Below are 19,550 nucleotides of genomic sequence, written 5' to 3'. Positions count from 1 at the left end.
TGTAATAGTTTATTTAAATGTGTAAATAATTATTCAAACTCTGAGGGTCCTTTAGTTTCATGAAGAAGTTAAAGTATCTTACCTTAAGGCCATTGTAAACCAAACCACAGCCAGCATCAGTGTGTTCATCCTGTACTGGGCTGTTAAACAATATAGCACATTGTCCCAGACCTACAAATCCACAAGAAGAAATTATCTGTCAGGACACCCTTGCAGATACTCAACAGATTAATCTCTAAGTGCATCATAAATCTAATGTGAGAAAAATGGGTTCACTGGGGGAAGGTCAGATGTTATACAGGCATATATTCAGTGTTTGTTCAAAATTATATTTATTGAGATAAATGGCTTACAAAAAGGTCACTTGTTCAGCTATATGCCAGGGTTCTTGATCTGAGGCCTCTGTAATGTGCTGGAGTGTATGACTAGGTCTGGGCTGGTCTGATGCTGTGTCTCTCTCTGGTTATATCAGTAAATGTGGTTATGAGCCCCTTCTCAGACCTTCTGACAACTTGATCTTTTCAAGTATATGTATAGACCCAGAGGTGTTTTCAGACCAAGCTCCAAAGCTAACTGAAGAGCAAAAACCCAAACACAGCTGGCACTTCAGGAGGGGTAAGATAAACTCAGGTAGGGAAGAAGCCAAGCAAAGCAAGAGGCAAACCAAGACCTGCTCCTCTTGGTCCATTGCAGAAAATACTGCCAGGAACATGAGGGGATGTAGCTCCTCATGCTCTTTACTTGCCACATCAATATAGTAATAGTACAGCACTTTAATTAATAATGACTTTCCTTTACATTCAGCTCATCCTTTGAGACTAGAAGTTCTAACAAAAGTCCTGTGTGGGTATTAGGTGAGCAGCATAGCACATGTGAAAGGTTAAATTAGGGAAGGAGACATTGTTTGAAACTCAGTCTCAGCAGAAACAAAGAGCAAACACTTTCTGAATCCACTGCAGGTGGTAATTTCAACTCTCCAGACGTGGGGAGAGAGAATTAATATTTATCAGCTCAGGAGGAGAGCCAAGTGCTTGGGCCTGTGGCTGGTCCTGGAAGCTCTGCACTGCTGGACTATGACGATGCTCCCAGGGGCATTTTGGGGCCTGGCTGGCAGGGTGGCAGCTTGCAGATGCACACATCTGCACAGAAAGAACAGTCAGATTGTAGCCCTTTGCAAAAAAACTGCAGGTTTTTTTGGGTGACAGTCAGTGTTTTAAGGCTCAGTGACCTGAAGCAATGAGGCACTGGAGCCCAAAGCTCAAAATGCCCTGTGTGATGTTTTTTTCTTCTCTTTACCTGTTTTAAAGTAGTCGTGATTCTGACCAGCCACCGCTGGTACCAGGTCCCTGTTGAGCTCTGGATTTCAATAAATTCGTCTACTTGCTTTGGAGTTTTGATATAGGAAACCTGGAGAAGAAAAAGAAAGAGAAAAAAATTGCACTGAAGTTTCTAGAATTGATCTTGGGTGGATTTAAAATTCTACCATCTTTTGGGCAGTGTTTCCACCTGATATCCCTTACTATCTTTTCCTTAAAAGTTAGCATTAACAATTGAGTTAATTGATTTAATTACAGTAAGAAACTATTACAGAAATAAGCCTGCCTTTCTTCCTTTTATCCATCCTTTCATCCTTTCTCTCTCTCCTTCCATGAAATATTTTAAGTGCATCGTGTCCACTTCACTCTTTCATTTATTAGCTAATGTGCCTGTATATTACCTTATTTCTCTATCTTTAGATTCCCACTAGAAATTAGGAGTAGGCAATTATAGTAAAAATTATCCCCAAGATCAGGCACTTCTATCCAAAGTGTGCCCTCAGGATCTCTCTCTTCTAAGACAGCTAGCGAAATATTTCTCATTCAACACCTTTTAAATACCACTGGCAGAACTTCTATGACAAATGAATGTGTAGATGGGAATCTTTGCAGCTGAAAATGCATCCTGCCATCAAGTGAGCCCACACCACGCAGTCAGTTTGCTTCACCAAAACACTCTTAATTTTCAAAGCTGAACACCTGAACTGGACTGGTCATGAAACCTTAGAAATGGGCCTCAGATATTTGTTCAGTAACTTTAAATGAAGGATATATTCAAGGAAAACAAATCTGTTTGTAAACACATGAAGGAGGTGAAAATTTGCTGAATAAATTTCTGGGCGTGAATGAGCGCCTTGGCTCAGCTGTGGAGTCTCCGTGTTCCTCTTCCTGGCACTGTTTAAATGTCAGATCTGGGAAGTGTCCCGGTACCAGCTGACTCACCACAAACTGCCAACTTCTGGCCTATCAGAAAAACACAAAATCTGACAGTTTGTGCTACACCAGCCACACTGATCATCTGCCTGTGTCAACGCATGTCAGTACATCTCGATTCAGCCGGCGCGCTGCACCTCGAGGTGTGATACCGAGATCAGCTCTTGCTGCAGCACTCATGACATTGTTGGATGGAGTAACAAGCACTAATGGGTGCTGTACAGCTGCTTCTTCATTCTCCTACTGAGCTCAGTCTCCTAGTGCCCTACTTTGTGATTATATACATCTATGTATATTTGAGCTTCAATCCCTATCTCAGCGTTACAGCAAAGCCAGCTATGGATTTAAAGAGAAGGTCTCTCTCACCTTTTCTATCAGAGTTTGCATTAGTCAAATGGTTAGTAGCCAAAAATAACACATGCTCATTAAGTTCCTACCTGAAGCTGCACACAATTGTCATGCTCAGATACGAAACTTTGATTTCCTTGAAGGATCGTTCCCAAGGGGCCCAGTTTCCTGACAACCCTGCTGAACATGAAGCTTTGCTCTCCTTCTTGATCAAAAATATATGTTTTACATACAATTGTATCTTCTTTTCTCCATCCTTTAAGAGTACATGTCATCTGATCTTAAAAGCACAAATCAAGAGCTCTTCCCTGGCTGGCTCACCAGGAGTTTACAACTGAATTACAGTAATTTGCAGCTAACCCCAGCATAAACCTCTTCCCTGATTTTACTATTAATGAATCCACTGGTGTGGCCTTTTTCACAACAAGCAGCAGACTAATGAGTAACAGCCACTCATCCCACTTTCCCTTGGAGAGATTAAAGACTGGGTGTGAGGCAGGTGGAGTTTGGAAAGCTCATTAGAAAGTACATGAAGTTTAATCAGAGTTTGATTAGAAACCAGAATGGAGAAAGGAGTGACTCAGGTCTCCCATGTGACTAATATCTCTCTTATTTTGTTTTAGTCTCTTAGAGCAGACCAATTAACATGTGTGCAATTGGAAAATCACTGGTCTGTATGATGTAGAGTAACACCAGGAACAGTGAGTACTCACTGCAGTTCCCAGACTTGACTAATTCTTGAAAAAACAGACTGGCACCTAAGTTTAAATATACAAAATGTATCTCAGAGTCCCTTTTCTGATTGCTGGAGGAGATTACATTGAAAGAGGCCCAAGGAGGAACAAAGTGGTGCTGTGCTGCACCAAAGAAGGTTATGTCCATCTTTTCACACACTGATGGCTTTGTTAAACTCACCGTAAACACCCTCTCTGGCTCGCCCTTGGCCCTCATGTTGGTGTCATGAACTTGCTTGAGGATCATCCAGGCTTCATCATGTTTACCAATCTGAAAACATCAAAGAAAAGGAAAACAAATGTTGGAGATATCAGCTCTTTAATATATCAAAGCACAGAGAGAAACCAAGTCTAGAGGTCCAGCACAGTGGAGAAGCACACAGACAGCACTGGCTGCATTAAAAGTGAAGTGCTGAAAGTATGGCTGGTATTCACAGAGTGCAGCATCTCTGTGCTGGAGAAAGGAGTTGTCCTAAAACTGTCTGAGGCAGAAAAGGAGTCAGAAATAGAGCTTTAAAACTAGATGAAAGAGGAGATGGATGAGGAGACCTGGACTCTTACCCCAACTCTGCTAAAGGCTTGCAGGGTTAAGTTGAATTAGATATTGCTACATTTCACATCTGTGAATTGGGAATACAGAATAACTTGCTTAAGATTTCTGAGGTTTATGTATTTTACTCAGTAAAATGTACTCCTTCCTTTGCTCTTCCACCAGGATTCTGTAGTTCTGTGCCCAAATTTTGTGAGATGTTTTCAAAGTGCCTTTGTTGGACTTAACAAATTCCCAGTCCTCACCACCTTCTTTCTGAACTCCATCCATCAGTGACACACTAACCATCAGTGACTGACCCCATAGTCTATAATCTTTGGGGTTTAAGCAGTCTGTGGAGCTAGTGCAGACACGTAGGAGTGGCTCTGCCTCTGAGCTTGTGCTCTGTGTGTTTGATAGGACAAAGAAAGACAGACAGTGACACATTAGGGACCTACTGTCCTCTGTTGATATCCAACTGCAACGTTCAGATGAATCATCTTACCTCCAGCAAAAAACGTGGGCTTTCAGGCATGAATTTCAGTGCCACCAGGGAGGCGATACAGGGCAGAGCACACACGAGTACAAAGACTCTCCAGCTGTGGAAGTGGTACTTGGTTCCCATACTGAACCCCCAGCCTGGAAACAGCAAGAGCCAACAAGTAAAAATACTGACCAGGCATTCTGACTTTTTCTCTCCTAAAGCAGCTCTGAGCTTTACAGCTCTGTACAACATGAGGACAGGTTGAAAGTTTTCTATTCTTAGTGCTGACAGCTCTTGGAGGCTCAATAACATGCTCAGTAAGTAGCAGCGAGTTCATGTTCATTACAAAAATTGGAAAATACTTGCTCAGGCTCTGCCCTTTTAAAAACCTTCTTGTATCTTTGAGTTTAGAAATCACCTAGTGATTAGAAAAGCTCCGTGCAGCTGTAGGCAAGTAAGGGTGGGAAATGGTACAGGAATCAGGGCCATAATTTATTGCTGCTCAGTGATGTTACCGAAAGTTTACAAAGGTTAAATGTCTGATCTGAGAGGCACGTTAGATACGGCTCCTTTCCATCTCCTGCATCACATATGTATTAAACATTTCATGGAAATGAGCTAGGAAAGCAAGTTCATTTTTTTCCAGACCTACAAAACTTGAGATGGGATTCAAATTTGGAAGAATCCAAATCCTAATCCTGCATTGGAGAGTCCTCCTCTCCTGCTTTTTTCCCGGTGTCTGACCAGGCTGGGTATTCCCTTGCTAAGGACTGGAAAGTACAGCGTCATTCTTACATTGCTCCAATTACTTTCCCTAGGCTCAAATCTCAGAAGTAATGTTTAATTCATTCTTTTTTTTCTATAAACGTTTCTAGTCACATAAGAAGAAAATCATCAAGCAATGGTTTTTGCAGAGGTCTCATCTGAGCCAGTCATGGTGTTCTAACAATTTTACAAAGCTCCAAAATAGTAGGTGGAACACTGGAAATAAAAAGAAGAGAAGCTATGAAAATATAACATCAAAAAGTCATCTGAAAAATAATTGTAATGTAAATACATAAGGGCTTACTAAAGGAAACGTAGTTGCAGATAATAGAATTATTTCTACCTGACACTGCTGCACTAAGTTTGCCTATTTGTTCCAACAGATTCTGTCATATCAATCAAAAGCATGAACATTTCTTTATACTGAATGTGCTTTAAGCATGCTAAAAATGGATTGATAGATAGGTAAATGTTAGTGGTTTTCTTCATGGTTTTTGTGGACTGTCCTACTTTCCTCAAATAGGATTTCGCAAACAGCTGGTGTCACTGAATACTGAGGAAATTAATCTTTTCCAATAGATATTTGCTTCTGATGTTTTCCTAGGTTATTTACGAATTACAAGGAATTCCATGTGACATGCAGACTTTTGCCCCTCAGAGCACAAATATGTTTCAGTTTACAAACATCTACTTTTTCATTCCCACTTCCAGGACTGGGCAGGGAACCTCTTCCATTCCTGAACAAATTTAGGTGAAATCAGATGTGACTTCAGCCCATCCCATGCAGGGCAGGTGTGTCACCAGGTACACAGCCCTGACAGTTTGACATTTAACTAAGGAAAAGCATATGTGCTCTCCTCACTGCTATGATTCACAGTATCCAGTAATTCCCTGATTAAAGTTATTTATTTTTGAAAACTGGATCAATTTTTGCAATATAATCTCAGTCCATTTTTCTCATATAGATTAAGAGCTCAGACTCTGGCAATGTGATTCAAGGGGTGTGTTTGAAGTTTTTGATGGAAAACAGCCCTCATCAGTCCTATTTACAGCCTTAGTATCAATGAGTCAGTCATGCAGTCTATTTGTCAGACCTTTCCCTGCACTTCAGATATCTGTTATTTTCAGTGGTGTTTATGCTGGGATGTGTAAGGACTGACTATCTCTACCTGTGCAGGGGCTTGGGGTAGTGTAGAGATGCAGGAATGTGGTGTTGTAGAAAGTCAAAAGCTCAAAGCAATTACCGTAATGTGGGATGATGCTCCAAGCCATTGCTGAAGCATAAATGCCACCAATCATCCAGAACATGCAAAGCCAGCTCAGGTGTTCCCCCCTCTTCTCACGAGACAGGAATTCAGAGAAATAGGCAAACACGATGGGGAGGGTACCCCCAATACTGAGGAGAAAAAACAGCACATGGGAAGAATGAGAGTCTTCTTCAATGTCTTTGTAGTTAGGATTGAACATATTAAGAGGGGAGCTCACAACCACAGATATGCTGCTCAAAAGTGAGACTTGGAGGGAAAATGCAAATCTCTCTTTGGCTGGACTAGCTTTAGACATCAAAGATAAACAAGGTTCTTCTCATGCTCTAAAAGCTGAATTTCCTGTACAGTTTGTACAGAGCCAGTGTAATGCCCTGCTTTTCACCTAGACATCTTCTCTTGTAATTCTGTGATCACTCATTTTAGGGAGGCAAAATACAGGCAGGCAATTGGAACTGCTGAGGGTCTCACTGGAGGCCTTGGCAATCAGGACTGTAAGTTGAGGTGGGCATTTATCAGTCTCACTCACCTTCCTGTGCAATTTGGGCAGTACCAGAAGAATCTCAATGACCAAACTTTGCTACCACTGGTGCTCTAAGGTTCAAGAGTGTGGTAACACAACCACACGTGCTAAACAGCAGTGCCATCCTGGCTCAGGACCAGGGATGTTTCTCCTGAGCAGCCTTCTTTAGCCCACCCCACACCCCCAAACTGCCCAGCTGTGGTGAGACTCCTCCAGGACATGGGATGGATTCACCAGTTACCCACCCGAGGCCTGAGATAAGGCGGCAGAAGAGGAAGAATCCGTATCCCTGGACGAAGGAGGAGAGGAAAGCAAAGGCAGCATTGATTGCAAGTGATATGATGAGGCATTGCTTTCTTCCCAGTTTATCAGCGAGGCCACCCAGCAAGACAGCCCCTACCATCATTCCTAAGTAGACTATCAAGCCTGCAAGTGAGAGAGAGAGAGAGAGAGAGAGACAGTGAGTTTGGTAACCGGGTGGAAATAGTACGAAACATAAAAGCAGATTTTAAAGTGCCCGTACAGCAGCTGATGTTGTCCTGGCAAACTGTGCAATAAAGATGCCCCCATCTCCCCAGATCTCAGGTGCCAGAAACTCTGTCCATTGGTGAATCCTAATTTTCCCATCTCATGCCCACGATCTTGCATCACTCCCTGCTGCACCTCAACATGCAGTATGGACATACCCTCGTTTGCCCAGACTCACATCTTTCCTCCCCAACCTCACTGCTCACATATCCCCTGCACGTAAGCAATGGCCAGGCATAAGCAGCTTAGGATGCACGTGTCCCAGCTATGTGCCACCAACAATACAACAGAAGTCTAATGTCTTAACTCCTCTGACCCCCCTGAGTGCGGTGGGATGGAGGATATGTAGGGAGAGACTGTCAGGCTGCTGTTTATGTTCAGAAAGCTGTGAGAGTAGAGGGACTGGTGAAGCACAGCTAAATCTCTTTGCATTATTTCATCTCTTTCACTCTCTGCCTATCACAGCTGTATCTGAAAGGATCAGTCTGTTACCCAGACTCACCTTGTGCAGCACAGCTACCTCCTTAGTTACTGAGCCAAGACCTGGCACCTAACTATAGGACATCTTGCTCAAGACTGCAGTCTTGACCTGAAAATTTCAGGAGAAGGTAGAACTTGTCTTGACAGTTTGCTTTATAGATTTATCAGTCTATCAATGTTAGGAAAAATGGATTCTTCTTTTTAACTTGACTTCCTAGATCTTCTACTATGCAGTCCTCAAAAGATAGTCTCAATGACTCATTTAGTTCCCCGCTGAATAGGAGAGAATGGGTTCCTTCTCCAAACAGTCTCTCTGTACCCACCTCACTGTGTGCTTGCTACTCTAGCCTGGAGATTGTGGCAGTTGTCCTTGGCTCTTCTACTGCCACTGCTGCCAGAAAGACCAGAGGTTATATTGCCTTTTCCTTTATGGGGGTAGCAGTGTAAATAGCACTAATTAGTAATGCTCAAAGGTTAAGGAATTTTTTTTTCATTTATTTTATCTGCTTTCCAGATGTTGTTCAGCAGAAAGTGGTGACAATGACTGTGTTTCCTGGGGAATACAGAGGTTCAAGAGTCTGCTCCCAAGAATACCTCCTGTATCATCTCAGACTCCAGAGGCACGATTATAGTCTTTGCCTATAGGATGCAGAGTCCTGCTGTGGAGATCCTGATGGAGCCTGATCACGGCTGGATGTGATCCAGATGAACTTAGCTATTTCAGGATGGAGAACATCTGCTTGCTGGAAAGCAGAACTTGCAGTGCAGAGAGTTCTTGAAGGAAAAAAATGATACTTGAGGATGTTTGGAGTCTGGGGACATGTCAGGTTCAAGACCCAGCTGAGCAGGGGTTGAAGCAAAGCAGCAGTGCTCCTGCATCCCTGGGCCCTAGTGAAGGCAATGGATGCTGAGCAAGTAAATACACTGCCTTAATAGGAAACATTCCTATTCACTGACTGAACAAATACAACTGAAAGAAACATTTTTCAGGCATGATTGACCCTTTGGAGGGTCATTCCTCACCTTGAACCAAGTTTACCTTCTCTGGAGAGCCAAGCCTGCACCAGCACCTGTTTTGTCAAACACATCGCTTGGGAAACAAGGTGACAATGAAATTTTTGCAATTCATTGTTTAAACAAAACAATCAGTCTGGTGGCTGAAGGCTGCTCTATGCCACCCAACAAAAGGGCTAATGCAGAGAGTTACTTGGCAGCTGATTCTTTCTTGCCTGCACTTGATTTAAAATGCATTATTAAATTAAAAGCTAATGCAGCAGAGATCCATTGCAGCATTTGTAGGACACTTGTCTCACACTGATCAGAAGTGGAAAAGTTCAGATTCTGAAATCTCCCTGTTCCATAGTAGGGTCACCTCTCTGAGTGGTTCTTTCTTTTCTATCCACAAAATGTCTGCTGGGCAGTCAGGATTTTGTGTATCAAAGGCAAAAAATTTGTTCTTGCCTATTAGAAGCCTTTGTACCAGAACCGCAGCACAGGATTTTGCCATCCCAATTGCACCTTCACCATGAGCACGTGGCTCTGTGAAACCAATGCTCGCTCTCCCTGCCCTACCCTCCTGACCAGAGCTGTCCTTGTGAGGTGATCTGAAGGTGTGTAAAGGTTTCAGATACTGATCTGAAGCGAAGATACATACACATCTGAAAGTCCAGGATCTCTGTTTCTATTAATTTTGACCTTCACCTTGTTCACTGAAGTGCAAATTACAATGGTGAGCCAAAGCAAAAACTGTTTTAGTCCAAAACCTTTCTGAAGGAAGACTCTTAATGCAATGCTGTATGGCTTAATGCTTTTACCACAGCTCCTAAGCTGCATTTAATGGAGCAGCTCTGATGGCAGGCAGCAGACAGAGGTGATGATGAGCCCTGTGTCTCCTCTCTGGTGCATCACTGGCACCCATCTGACAGCGAGTCCTGCCAGCACCGCCAGACCCTGATGAGGAAGAAAAAATGATCTGCCAAACTTAATTTTTTTAATTTTCATTTTTTTTTCCAGAGAAAATCCCTGGATGGCAGATGTTCATCCAAATCCTCTTAGTAAGAGAAAACATCCCAGGTCAGGAGGAGGTGGAGGAGATTGTTACTGTCTTCTAGCTGGTGGTTTATTGCAGCTGGATGCTGTGACAGGCACAGGCCAGGGTAAGAGTGGGCTTAGCACCGGATGTGGCAGTGCTTGAAACTCAATATCAAGAAGTGAAGTGAAGCTGCTTTTCTAGGTAAACCCCTGCAGACTCTGACTGTGAGCCCAAACTTGTGATGGAAGGGAAGATTACACCTCTGCAAGACAGCATCCATTAAATAGTGAGCAGCATAAAACACAGCAGAGCTGTTAATGTCACAAACTCATTCAGAGGATGTTGCTTTAATTAGTTATCATATATGATAAACCAACTAATGCATGATTGCCAAGAAATTTAAAACCATGAAAATCTGTAGTAAAGGAAACCTCAGGGACAACTAGGGACTGTTTGCTTGGCCAGGTTCTGAGGGGAGGGATCCTGGTTATGGAAATGTGTATTTCAGGGTTGAAACAAAATCAGAAGGACACTTCATTATAACGGAGAAGTCTTTTTTGGAGGGGAAGATTGCATGTTCTGGCCAAAATAATTAAAATTTTTGGGGCAGCTGCTATAAAACAGTCTGTCAGCTGATGGATCTCAGGACCCAAAGTGCAGAACAATGTCTGCTGTGCAGATTGCTGTGTCCTGGAGTAACAAGAAGGTGGCAGGGACTCAAAGAGGAGCAGAATAGTTACTCGTACAGTCTCCTTGCAGGAGAGACAGTCCTCTGGAGAACACAGTGATGGTTGCTACCTCTGAGAGAGATCCAGCTCATATCAAGGAAAGTCAAGTTTTAAGGAGAAGTAGTCCAAGAAAAGTGATAATGAAATCGTATTTCTTTTGCTGGGTTACTTCTGCCCATCAAATATTCTACGGCACAACATTACAGTGGTCTGCACCAGAATCTTGACTTCTAACCTCAGCTTCAAACCACGCAGACCTACACTGTACTAGGAGGGCTCAGCTTCCAGATTGACACATATAGTGCTTAGAGGAAATGGTAAAGGCAGCTCTGAATAATCCATTATTTGCAGACTATTCCACGAGTGCTGGAGTATAATGAATGCTTGTGGGAAGGTCTGCAACAGCCTCCCATAAAAGTGGTGGAAAACCAAAGAGCTGAAATTCTAAGAATAAATTTTGGGTTATGACTCATCCAATGCTGAAGTTATAAGGAAAATATGTGACCACTGACTGGGCTTATTCCCACTAGAAAAGAAGTAACAGATTCAGCATTTTCACACTAAGAAATTTATTACCCTTTACTGAAGTTGTGAGCTCCATGTTAGACAGGAATTGTGGATTTAAGATCTGAAGTTCTAGGAATATGTAAAGGAATATAATGCAGATATGGTAGACAGCTATGTGTCTGCTAAATTGTATTTTTGCTATTTCAATATAATTAAAAGTACACTTGTAAGGGTTTCAGAAAGAAAACAAAAAATCAAGGTTTACCCAAATCTCCATAACAAGCATGAATTTTTCTCTCATTGTTAGTTAATAGGATTAAAGTTCCTAAAGAAGAGGCACATCTGAAAATAATCCCTTTTAAAACAGGACAAAGACTTGGGGAATAAATAGAAAATTTTAACAGAAAAAACCAAAAAGCTCAATGGGAAGAATTAGTCCCAGAGTCCTTGGGGCTGCCAGGAAGGTGAGGAGGCTGCCTGGGCCCAAGTGCAGGGTTATTTCTGGTCTGCAGGGAGCCAGTAACCACAGGAAAGTGAAAGCTCCTACCTGCCTACAAATCCCAGAACACTACCAGTACAGCCCTATGGGAAAAAAGAGGCTGTTGAAGAGGGAAGGCATTTGGACAACAGAAAATGATTAGAATCTTGTATATCTTGCAGTTCAAACTGTAATAAAACCAAAATCCAAACATTGTATTACTGGTGTAGAATCTTTTAGTGATGAACCTTATGGGCACAAACGGAATTTTGTGAGTCAGATCTGGACAATTTGGGACATGGATGTCATAAGGCACAGGATCCAATTGTTGTAAGTAACTGAAAGAAAGGAATAAAGAAGACATAGTCCTAATTCTCTTGTGCCATAATGATGGCCAGCGTGTGCCAGAACAGGGGGTGGTCTCAACAGAGGACAAGATGAGGGCTGAGTGACCTTTTTTCCCTTTCTTCCTGAAATTTCTAATCTGCTCTTCCTTGTAGGCTTATCAGTGCTTTCCCCATGAATGAACATAACCCTGTAAATGGAAGTCAAATGAAAGGCTTGTCTTGTTACACTTGCCTTGTAGATCAGTACAAACAGTGGGACTTCTACAACCGATGGCTCTGACACCGGGAAGTGAATCACCCATGGGAAGGACAGCTTTCCATTTCTGGAGATCTGTGTGTGGATATTGGGCGAATCTGGCTGCTCAGGTGAATGGGATTCTGCACGTTGGAGCCAAAGGTGGAGGGTGAGCCCCCGAGTTCTGTGACGCAGCACAGGCGGGGCGACGCACGCCCAGCGCTCAGCGCTGCCAGCAGGACGTGGGCGGCTGTTTACGCTCAGGCAGCTTCACAGTCTCCCCACGGCACTTGCCCATCGCCACAATACTCATGGGACCATCTGGTTCTCCCCACCCAACCCCTCTGCTGAAGCTAAGTTTTCAGCTGAGGAAGCCAAACAAATCCTTTGCTGTTCAACAAAAACCTGCTCGTGCTGGAACTCGCCAGATGAAAATGGGGATGTGGCCATCCCCGCATCAGACCTGCGCAAGGTGTGGGGTGTTCCCAAATCATAAAAACAACTTTTCTTTTCCCCTAATATGTTCCTGCCACTATAGGCGATGATGCTCCTTGTCTGCAGGAGCATTTCTGCCCAAAAGCAAATTTGCAGCCAGAAATCCGTGCCTGATTCTCAGGACGTGGACATGGGTAGGTCTCACTGGGGTCTTTAGCTGGCTGCTGGGTTGGGGGTTAGTGGCTGTGAAGGAACAAAAGAGGCAGCAACTAGCCATGGCAGAGCAAGGCAGCCATGGCTGGGCTTGTCTGTGCTTAGCCAGAGGGAAAAAAAAAAAAAGAAGTGGAGAAAAGCCACTGAGCTCTGCAGAGGGGATTAGGATTTACTGTCATATCAGGTGAATTCAGGTCAATGAGAAGCTGAGACCAGATTTTATCTCAGCTGATACTAAAACATCCTCTTCACACAACTAAAAGCAGGGATGTTGTTACACATCCTCTTTAACCTGACTCACACAGACAAGCTTGAATTGCTACATAACTGCATAATTACTAATAGGATCTTTTTTCCTAGTTTTTTTAATCCAACATTGTGAGGTTAAGAGTCTGTAAGATGATATTCTCCTTAAAAAAATATTATTAAATCATAAAAAGGAATAGAGAGCTGTGTGCCTGAAAAAGCAATTTTATTCTCAGCCTTTTTGTGGCTGTTTTACAGTTATGGGCAAGGCCCTTAAAGATTTCCTCAGTTTACTGAGCTGTGAAATGACGATAACACAACTGCAGCTCTGGGATCTGGGGGGTCTGATGCTTTAAATCTGCCTCGAATTTTTTATATGCAGGACGTGAAGAAGTTTAAAACATTACTATTTCACCATCTTTTATATTTGCTGTGTACTTACTGCTCTGTGCTTGCAAATATAATATTTCATCCTCTGAGAGGTGATTTATAGCACTTGAAGATATATATTTATAAGAAGTTCCTCCAAATAATGATAATGTGCCTTTCAGCAAATAAGTAAATACAAATTTCATGACTCTTCTGATTATCCTTAGCAAATAAAAAAATTTATGTTTCTGATAGGCTGTATCATACTGACAAGGAATATTCTCTTTCAGCATAATTAAGAATTTAATTATTGTTCTGACTATTGCTGGTAAAGCTCAAGCAAAACAGATTTATCAAATGAATATGTAAAAATTATGTCATTATATGTTACCAAACTTATTCTTAACAACTAGTGTTAAAAGTTGATTAAATCAAACTGCTAAAATATATATAGTGTTGTTTCTTCTTTTTTTTCTTGTTTTTTTTTTTTTGTAATGCCCTTGAAATCATCTTTAAAATAGCATTTTTCATAACAGAAAAATTCCAAATATATGTTTTGTCCCACTAGGGATATTTAGGGTGAAAATAGCTGTTAATTTGCATCTGATGGTGAGATGTTTATTTTCAGAATAAAATGTAAACGTTTTCTAAGATGTGTCATATCCCCTTCACACATTTCATGAAACACCGTGGGCATCTGTTTATTTGTAATTTTTGCATAATTTGGCCATAGTTTGCTTGATATTTTCCCATGGTTGCTTTCCAAGGGAGGAAAAATACGCAATCTGCAGAGAGTTTAATTCAAAATGTCCTTTTAACAGAAGCTGAACTTCACTAAATTGGTCTTTAGGAGGCATCTACTTTATCTCTCTTATTTGTCCCTTCCTGTTTCTGCTGAAGTTTGATTACTCACCTGACTTATTTCCCATTTTTTCCCTGCTGGCCTCTCTTGTTATGGCTGAGACCTTCTCGTGTGTTTAAATGTTAGCAGCTGCCTGGAAGCCTCTTAACTGCACCTGGGAAAACCTGGTTATGTTTCCTTAGCAAAACCGTGGTGAGATAAACGTGGTTGCTTGGGAATAAACACAAGCTTATCAGTAGACTTTTTGGTACATGGGGATAAGGCAAGGGGCAGTAGCTCATGTGTAAATATCCCTGATTCCCTAAAACCTTGTGATAATTTGAGGGAAAGCTGTGCCTTCACTAATCACCCGCCTGTTCATTCTGTGCAGACACACTCTTGCAAGACTGTCACTGCACATTAGGCAGATACTGAGGTGAAGAGCTCTTTGACTTGCTGCCAAGTCAACCCCCAAGTGTCACTGATCCCTGAGTTCTAGTGAGATCAACTTGCAATACCACAGACCATCGAGGGAATGGAATCACAGAGGGAGATGAGCATGTGTTGAAGGCTCTGGGCTTTGTGGGAGATACCTTTTTCCTAGTTGCAGGTGGATGGGTGCTGAAGCTAACCCAGGAAAGATTTTGATGAAGATTATGTTCTCGTCTCCAGCAACAGTGCTTCCCCAGCCTTTTCCTCCAAGAGCTGATATTTATCATGGCACAGCTGCTCAGAAAAAGGAAGAAACCTTCTTACAGGGGCAGTACTTGGGACGCCAGGCTGTGCTGGAGGCAGATCTGCACTCACACCTCACGTCCCTGCACTGTCCTGCAGCCTGTCAAACCTCCAACACCCTCTGTCCCCTGCTGCTATCACCCTTTGCTTGGCAGAAAGCCCAGACCCAGAGATCTTCACTGTTCACTTCTTATGCCCTCCAGCAGCCCTGTACCCACTCCAGCCTGCTTCTCGATGCCCTGGGCATTCATTACGCGTATCAGTGCACCTCTGTGCAATCTAAGGCTTTCTAAGCCCCACTTAATTCATTTTCACAAAGAGTCATCTCACAAACCACAGACCCAGCAGCAGAGAAATATCCAGCAGGCAAGAAAGTGTGTTTAACAAATAAGATGGAGTGAATCAGCGATCTGCCCCATGTACACCACCAGTCAATAACAACTGAGTGCTACCATAAATATCCACTTTCCTCTCTGCCTCAATCTAAGATGAAACAACTCCTATTGTTTTAAGGAAAATTCTTTTTCCCCCCCTCATATTGAAGCCATCAAATAGTGTGAATACAAGTTTTGACAGCAGATTCCCCAAACAAACAAGCTGAGAACAGGAAAAACTGTTCTGCAAAATCAGGTTCTCACAAGTTGTCTTCAAAGGTGGGCAGGAAAGGCAGCAAGAAGAGTTCTCTTCCCCTCATTAGCAGTCCCAGATTAGCTCAGTTAGTGCGCAGGAGGCTGGAGCCGGGATTGGATACAGACCCAAATGTCTCCCTATTTATTCAGAGCTTATCAGAACACCCTGAACTTTCAGCCTTGCAAATACTGAGCTGGAAAAAGCAGAATGAGCTCTCTGGGGAGATTTAGTGTTCATTTTTTACCTGTGGCTGGGCCAGAAATACTTCAAAGATAGATTTTCTTGTGACATTTGAAGTTTTCTCATTCAGGTGCCTGCCAGAGCTTGAGCTCCACAGAGATAGATATTTATGGGGTCAGAGTTTCAGAAGATCTCAGCTTTCATAGAGTCACCAAAATAAATGACCTGCTTTTCAAAAAAGGTCTCATCACTGAAAAGACACCAAGCCTGGTGTCCCACAGGGAGCTGGTGAATTCTGAAGTCCCTTTGAAACCAGGATCCAATTGTGAGTGGTTTGCTTTTAGATATCTGACCTGAGATATTTTGAGCTAGAATTTTCAAGTGGTTTGTGAAGCAAAAATAGTTAGTAAGCCCTTAAAGACTAAAACTAAGAACAAACCTAGCTAACTATAGCAAGAAACATCCTGATCCTCAAGTTCAAAGTAAAAAGAAGAAACAGAAATGTGTCTATAACCTCAGAACACCAAGAGGAGAGGTCTATATAGGGAAAATTACCTATTGCCTTCTATATAGGGAAAATTACCTATTGCCTTTGTCACATGAAAATAATGCAAATAGAATTGAGTCAAGGGCTGGGGTCTGGTCCCAAATCTGCATTTACCTCACATCAGGCAGGGCTTCTGGCCCAGAATGTATGAGCAACAGGCCCTGATGATTCCCTGCAATCCCAGTAGATGTCCACTAAAACACACTCTATTCCTCCTAAAGCAGTTCTTCCAAGAGCTACTTTATTTTCCTTCCAGATGGACTGTACTATTGTGTGACTGGCTCTCACTGCGGGCCATGCTGGATACTTTCCTGATTCTTGGAAATGTGGGAGGCTTTGCTGTCTTTGGCTTATGGAATTTGGCTTGCCTATTGTTCAAGGAAAATATTGTTCATCCAAACCTTTCCACCCAGTCTCACTCCCAATAACTAAGCCTTTGTATTTTGACCACAGGGAGATGTCAATAGTGATGCAAAAGGGATGTTGCCAGTAGCCTCAGCCTTTGATCCACATGCAGCACTTTAATTGAATTCCACAGACCTAAAGAGATCCAGGACATATGAACAAACTGCTCTGACTGGGAAGTTAGCAGGCAGAAGGAACTGACTGCACAGATGATTTGCCAGCTGGGACTTTGGGCTGAAGAAAAGGGAGACCTGTACTCTCTAAAAGCTTTGAATTCTGAGTCACTGATCCACCTTTAACTGTTCCCTTATTTGTCCTTGAACATCCCTCTGAGCTTTGCCCTGTGGAGCTGCAGACTGGGAGCTGCCTTGCTCAGACCCAGCCCACAGTGGCCAGCACTGGGCCCAAAGCACATCCAGTACAATTCCACCGCTCTTGGGTAGCTGCCTTCTCAGTAGCACGAACCCCTCTTGAGTCAGATCCACCCAGACATGACTATGCATGACATACAACACAAGAGGAGAATCATCAGAAGATCCTGAAATCAGCTGGTCCCTAGGAAAAGCTGTTCCAGCTGCTGTTTACTGCATTAGAAGAGCTGTTTGCCAGCGGCACTTACCTAACATCCCTTTGTTCGAACTGGACAAGCACATATCCTTCTCAGCACTGGGAAGAACAAATCCAACCACAAACACCTCCACCCCATCTGCCATCAGTGCCAACCCTAAAACAAAGAAGAGGGTCCACTGGAAGCGTCCGTGGCCACACTCCTCAATGATGTTCTCATACTGGTGGGCAAGTTGCTCCTCGTCCTCCATCCTCTCAGCCATAAGGTCAGCACGGTCTCTGTACTCATCAGCCACAGCAGGAGCTCGCTTCTTCTGCTTCTCTTTAATGTCATCAGGATGTGGGATCCCTTGGTACTCCCCTTCATAGACCTCATCATCCTCATCATGGCCTTCTGTAACATCACTCTGGGCATCTTCTTCTTGAGCGGGCTCATCCCCGCCACGGTAGTAGCCATCACTGGGAGCATCATAGTTACCATCCTGGTACCTGTAGTCATCTGAGACTTGGTTTGTGTTTCTATATCCATCATCCATTCTGAATGGAGGTTTCTAAATGCTGTAGATGACAGTGTGAAGAGACTCTAAAATATGTATAGATTTGTGCAATTTCTGGTGTTGGTTACTCGAACATATCTTTTCTCTGTTCTTTGCACTGATGGGATACACAGCTTTTCAGGCTCGGAAGGAGAATTACTATATAAAGGTTCTCTTTGACAGAGTCTCACACAGCTTTTGATAATGCTTCACTTTTCAGCTGTCATTTGTGACTTGCTGGCTTCTGTGTTTCGGGTGACAAGAGCTGCTGTCTGGGGAACAGCAAGGGAACAGCAAATTGCACAGCCAGGGAATTAGGAGGATTTGACAGGTTTTTCCTGATTCATTGTGGTGGTGAAGGTCACGTCCTGAGAAAGAGGAAACAATAGGAATGAGACAGCAGTAAGATTGCAAACACACATTCACTGAGTTTAATGCCCAACATTTTGAGTACATGCTTTTCCATTGAAACAATATGGCAACAGAGGAATGTTTTTGCATCATCAAAACCCAAAGCCTCAGCAAAAATTATCAATAAAGTGTACCAAGTTCAATGGGAACATAAAATAAAATGTAAAGTACCATGTGGTCCCAATTTCTGTCGTTCCTAGAAGTCCTGCCTCCCACATGTGGTCCTGGTTTCCACAGAGAGCAGAACAGCACTGGGCTGAATTGCTGGAACAGACCTCTCAGGTTGCTAAATATGTTTCTATCCGTCTACTCAGGGTACAGTCATCCCTGCTCCATACAACTACCTAACATCATAATGAGACAAAATATGATCTCGGTTTTCTTCTTCACCTAGATCCCAAAATTAATTTTATTTATTGGCTTCTTTTTTCCTCTAGTGTCTCTCCATCTGTATGACAGATGTAGAACTAGCACGCAGTGTCTGCCAAGATAAAGTCACCAAAAGTCACACCAAGCTCTGTTCTTCCCATATCTAACCATCAACAGGGGATGATTTTCACAGAGAGCAAAAAACAAAGCTAATACTGAATCACTGCTCTCTGCAGGGAGAAGCAAGGGAAGCCAAGACACATCTAAACACATACTCATTTTGGACACCTGATTTCCATTATTTTTCAAGCGTTTTCCAGCCAGCTGGCTCTCCAGTGTTCCCCTGCTTTTGTTGCCACACACAGCTGTAGACATGGAGTTTGAAAGGAGACGCACGTGGGAAACAGAGTGGAGTCATGCTTGAGGAGCCAGCACAGCGTAGGCATGCACAGAACGTGGACTTTGCTTTAAGCTTTGAGCTGCTTGCCTAAATAAAGTGTAAATGAGCTATGGATTGACATGGGCAGGCACCATATGTGGGTGGTGTTACCTACACAGTCAGTTGACCTATAGAAGCGCACACAAACGCACACACTGTAAATAACAGTGCTATATGCAGCTAAAATGACTTCAGAGGAGAAATTCAGTAGCACTTTCACAAAATGCTAAGAAGGGCATCGCTCCTGCTGCAAATGCTGTGATTTTCTGGCAGCCCAGGTGCTCAGAGTAAGAAAGGAGCAGAGGCTTGATTTCTCTGTGTGGATTAATGGCCATGCCTTGCCTGTGCTGCTCATGGGAGATGCTCCAAGAAACTTCACAAAAGCTTCCTCTGCA

At 42.9% G+C, this 19,550-nt stretch overlaps 1 protein-coding gene across 2 annotated transcripts in view; it reads right to left on the bottom strand.

Moving 5' to 3' along the window:
- Positions 1–19,550, bottom strand: part of SV2B (synaptic vesicle glycoprotein 2B) — a 65,169-nt gene that overhangs the window by 12,854 nt on the left and 32,765 nt on the right. For both annotated transcript variants that reach the window (XM_027688478.1, XM_027688479.1), the window contains exons 2-8: positions 17,453–18,304; positions 7,143–7,323; positions 6,354–6,505; positions 4,366–4,499; positions 3,513–3,602; positions 1,297–1,407; positions 83–171 (exon numbers count right to left, since the gene is read on the bottom strand). In XM_027688478.1, the coding sequence (XP_027544279.1) occupies positions 83–171; positions 1,297–1,407; positions 3,513–3,602; positions 4,366–4,499; positions 6,354–6,505; positions 7,143–7,323; positions 17,453–17,936 (1,241 nt within the window). In that variant the 5' untranslated portion in view covers positions 17,937–18,304. The remainder of the gene's footprint in view (positions 1–82; positions 172–1,296; positions 1,408–3,512; positions 3,603–4,365; positions 4,500–6,353; positions 6,506–7,142; positions 7,324–17,452; positions 18,305–19,550) is intronic.

The sequence above is a fragment of the Neopelma chrysocephalum genome, unplaced genomic scaffold, assembly GCF_003984885.1.
Source record: "Neopelma chrysocephalum unplaced genomic scaffold, ASM398488v2 Primary Assembly neopelma1_75, whole genome shotgun sequence".
Taxonomy (NCBI): Eukaryota; Metazoa; Chordata; class Aves; order Passeriformes; family Pipridae; genus Neopelma; species Neopelma chrysocephalum.
This window is presented reverse-complemented; position numbering and strand designations above follow the sequence as displayed.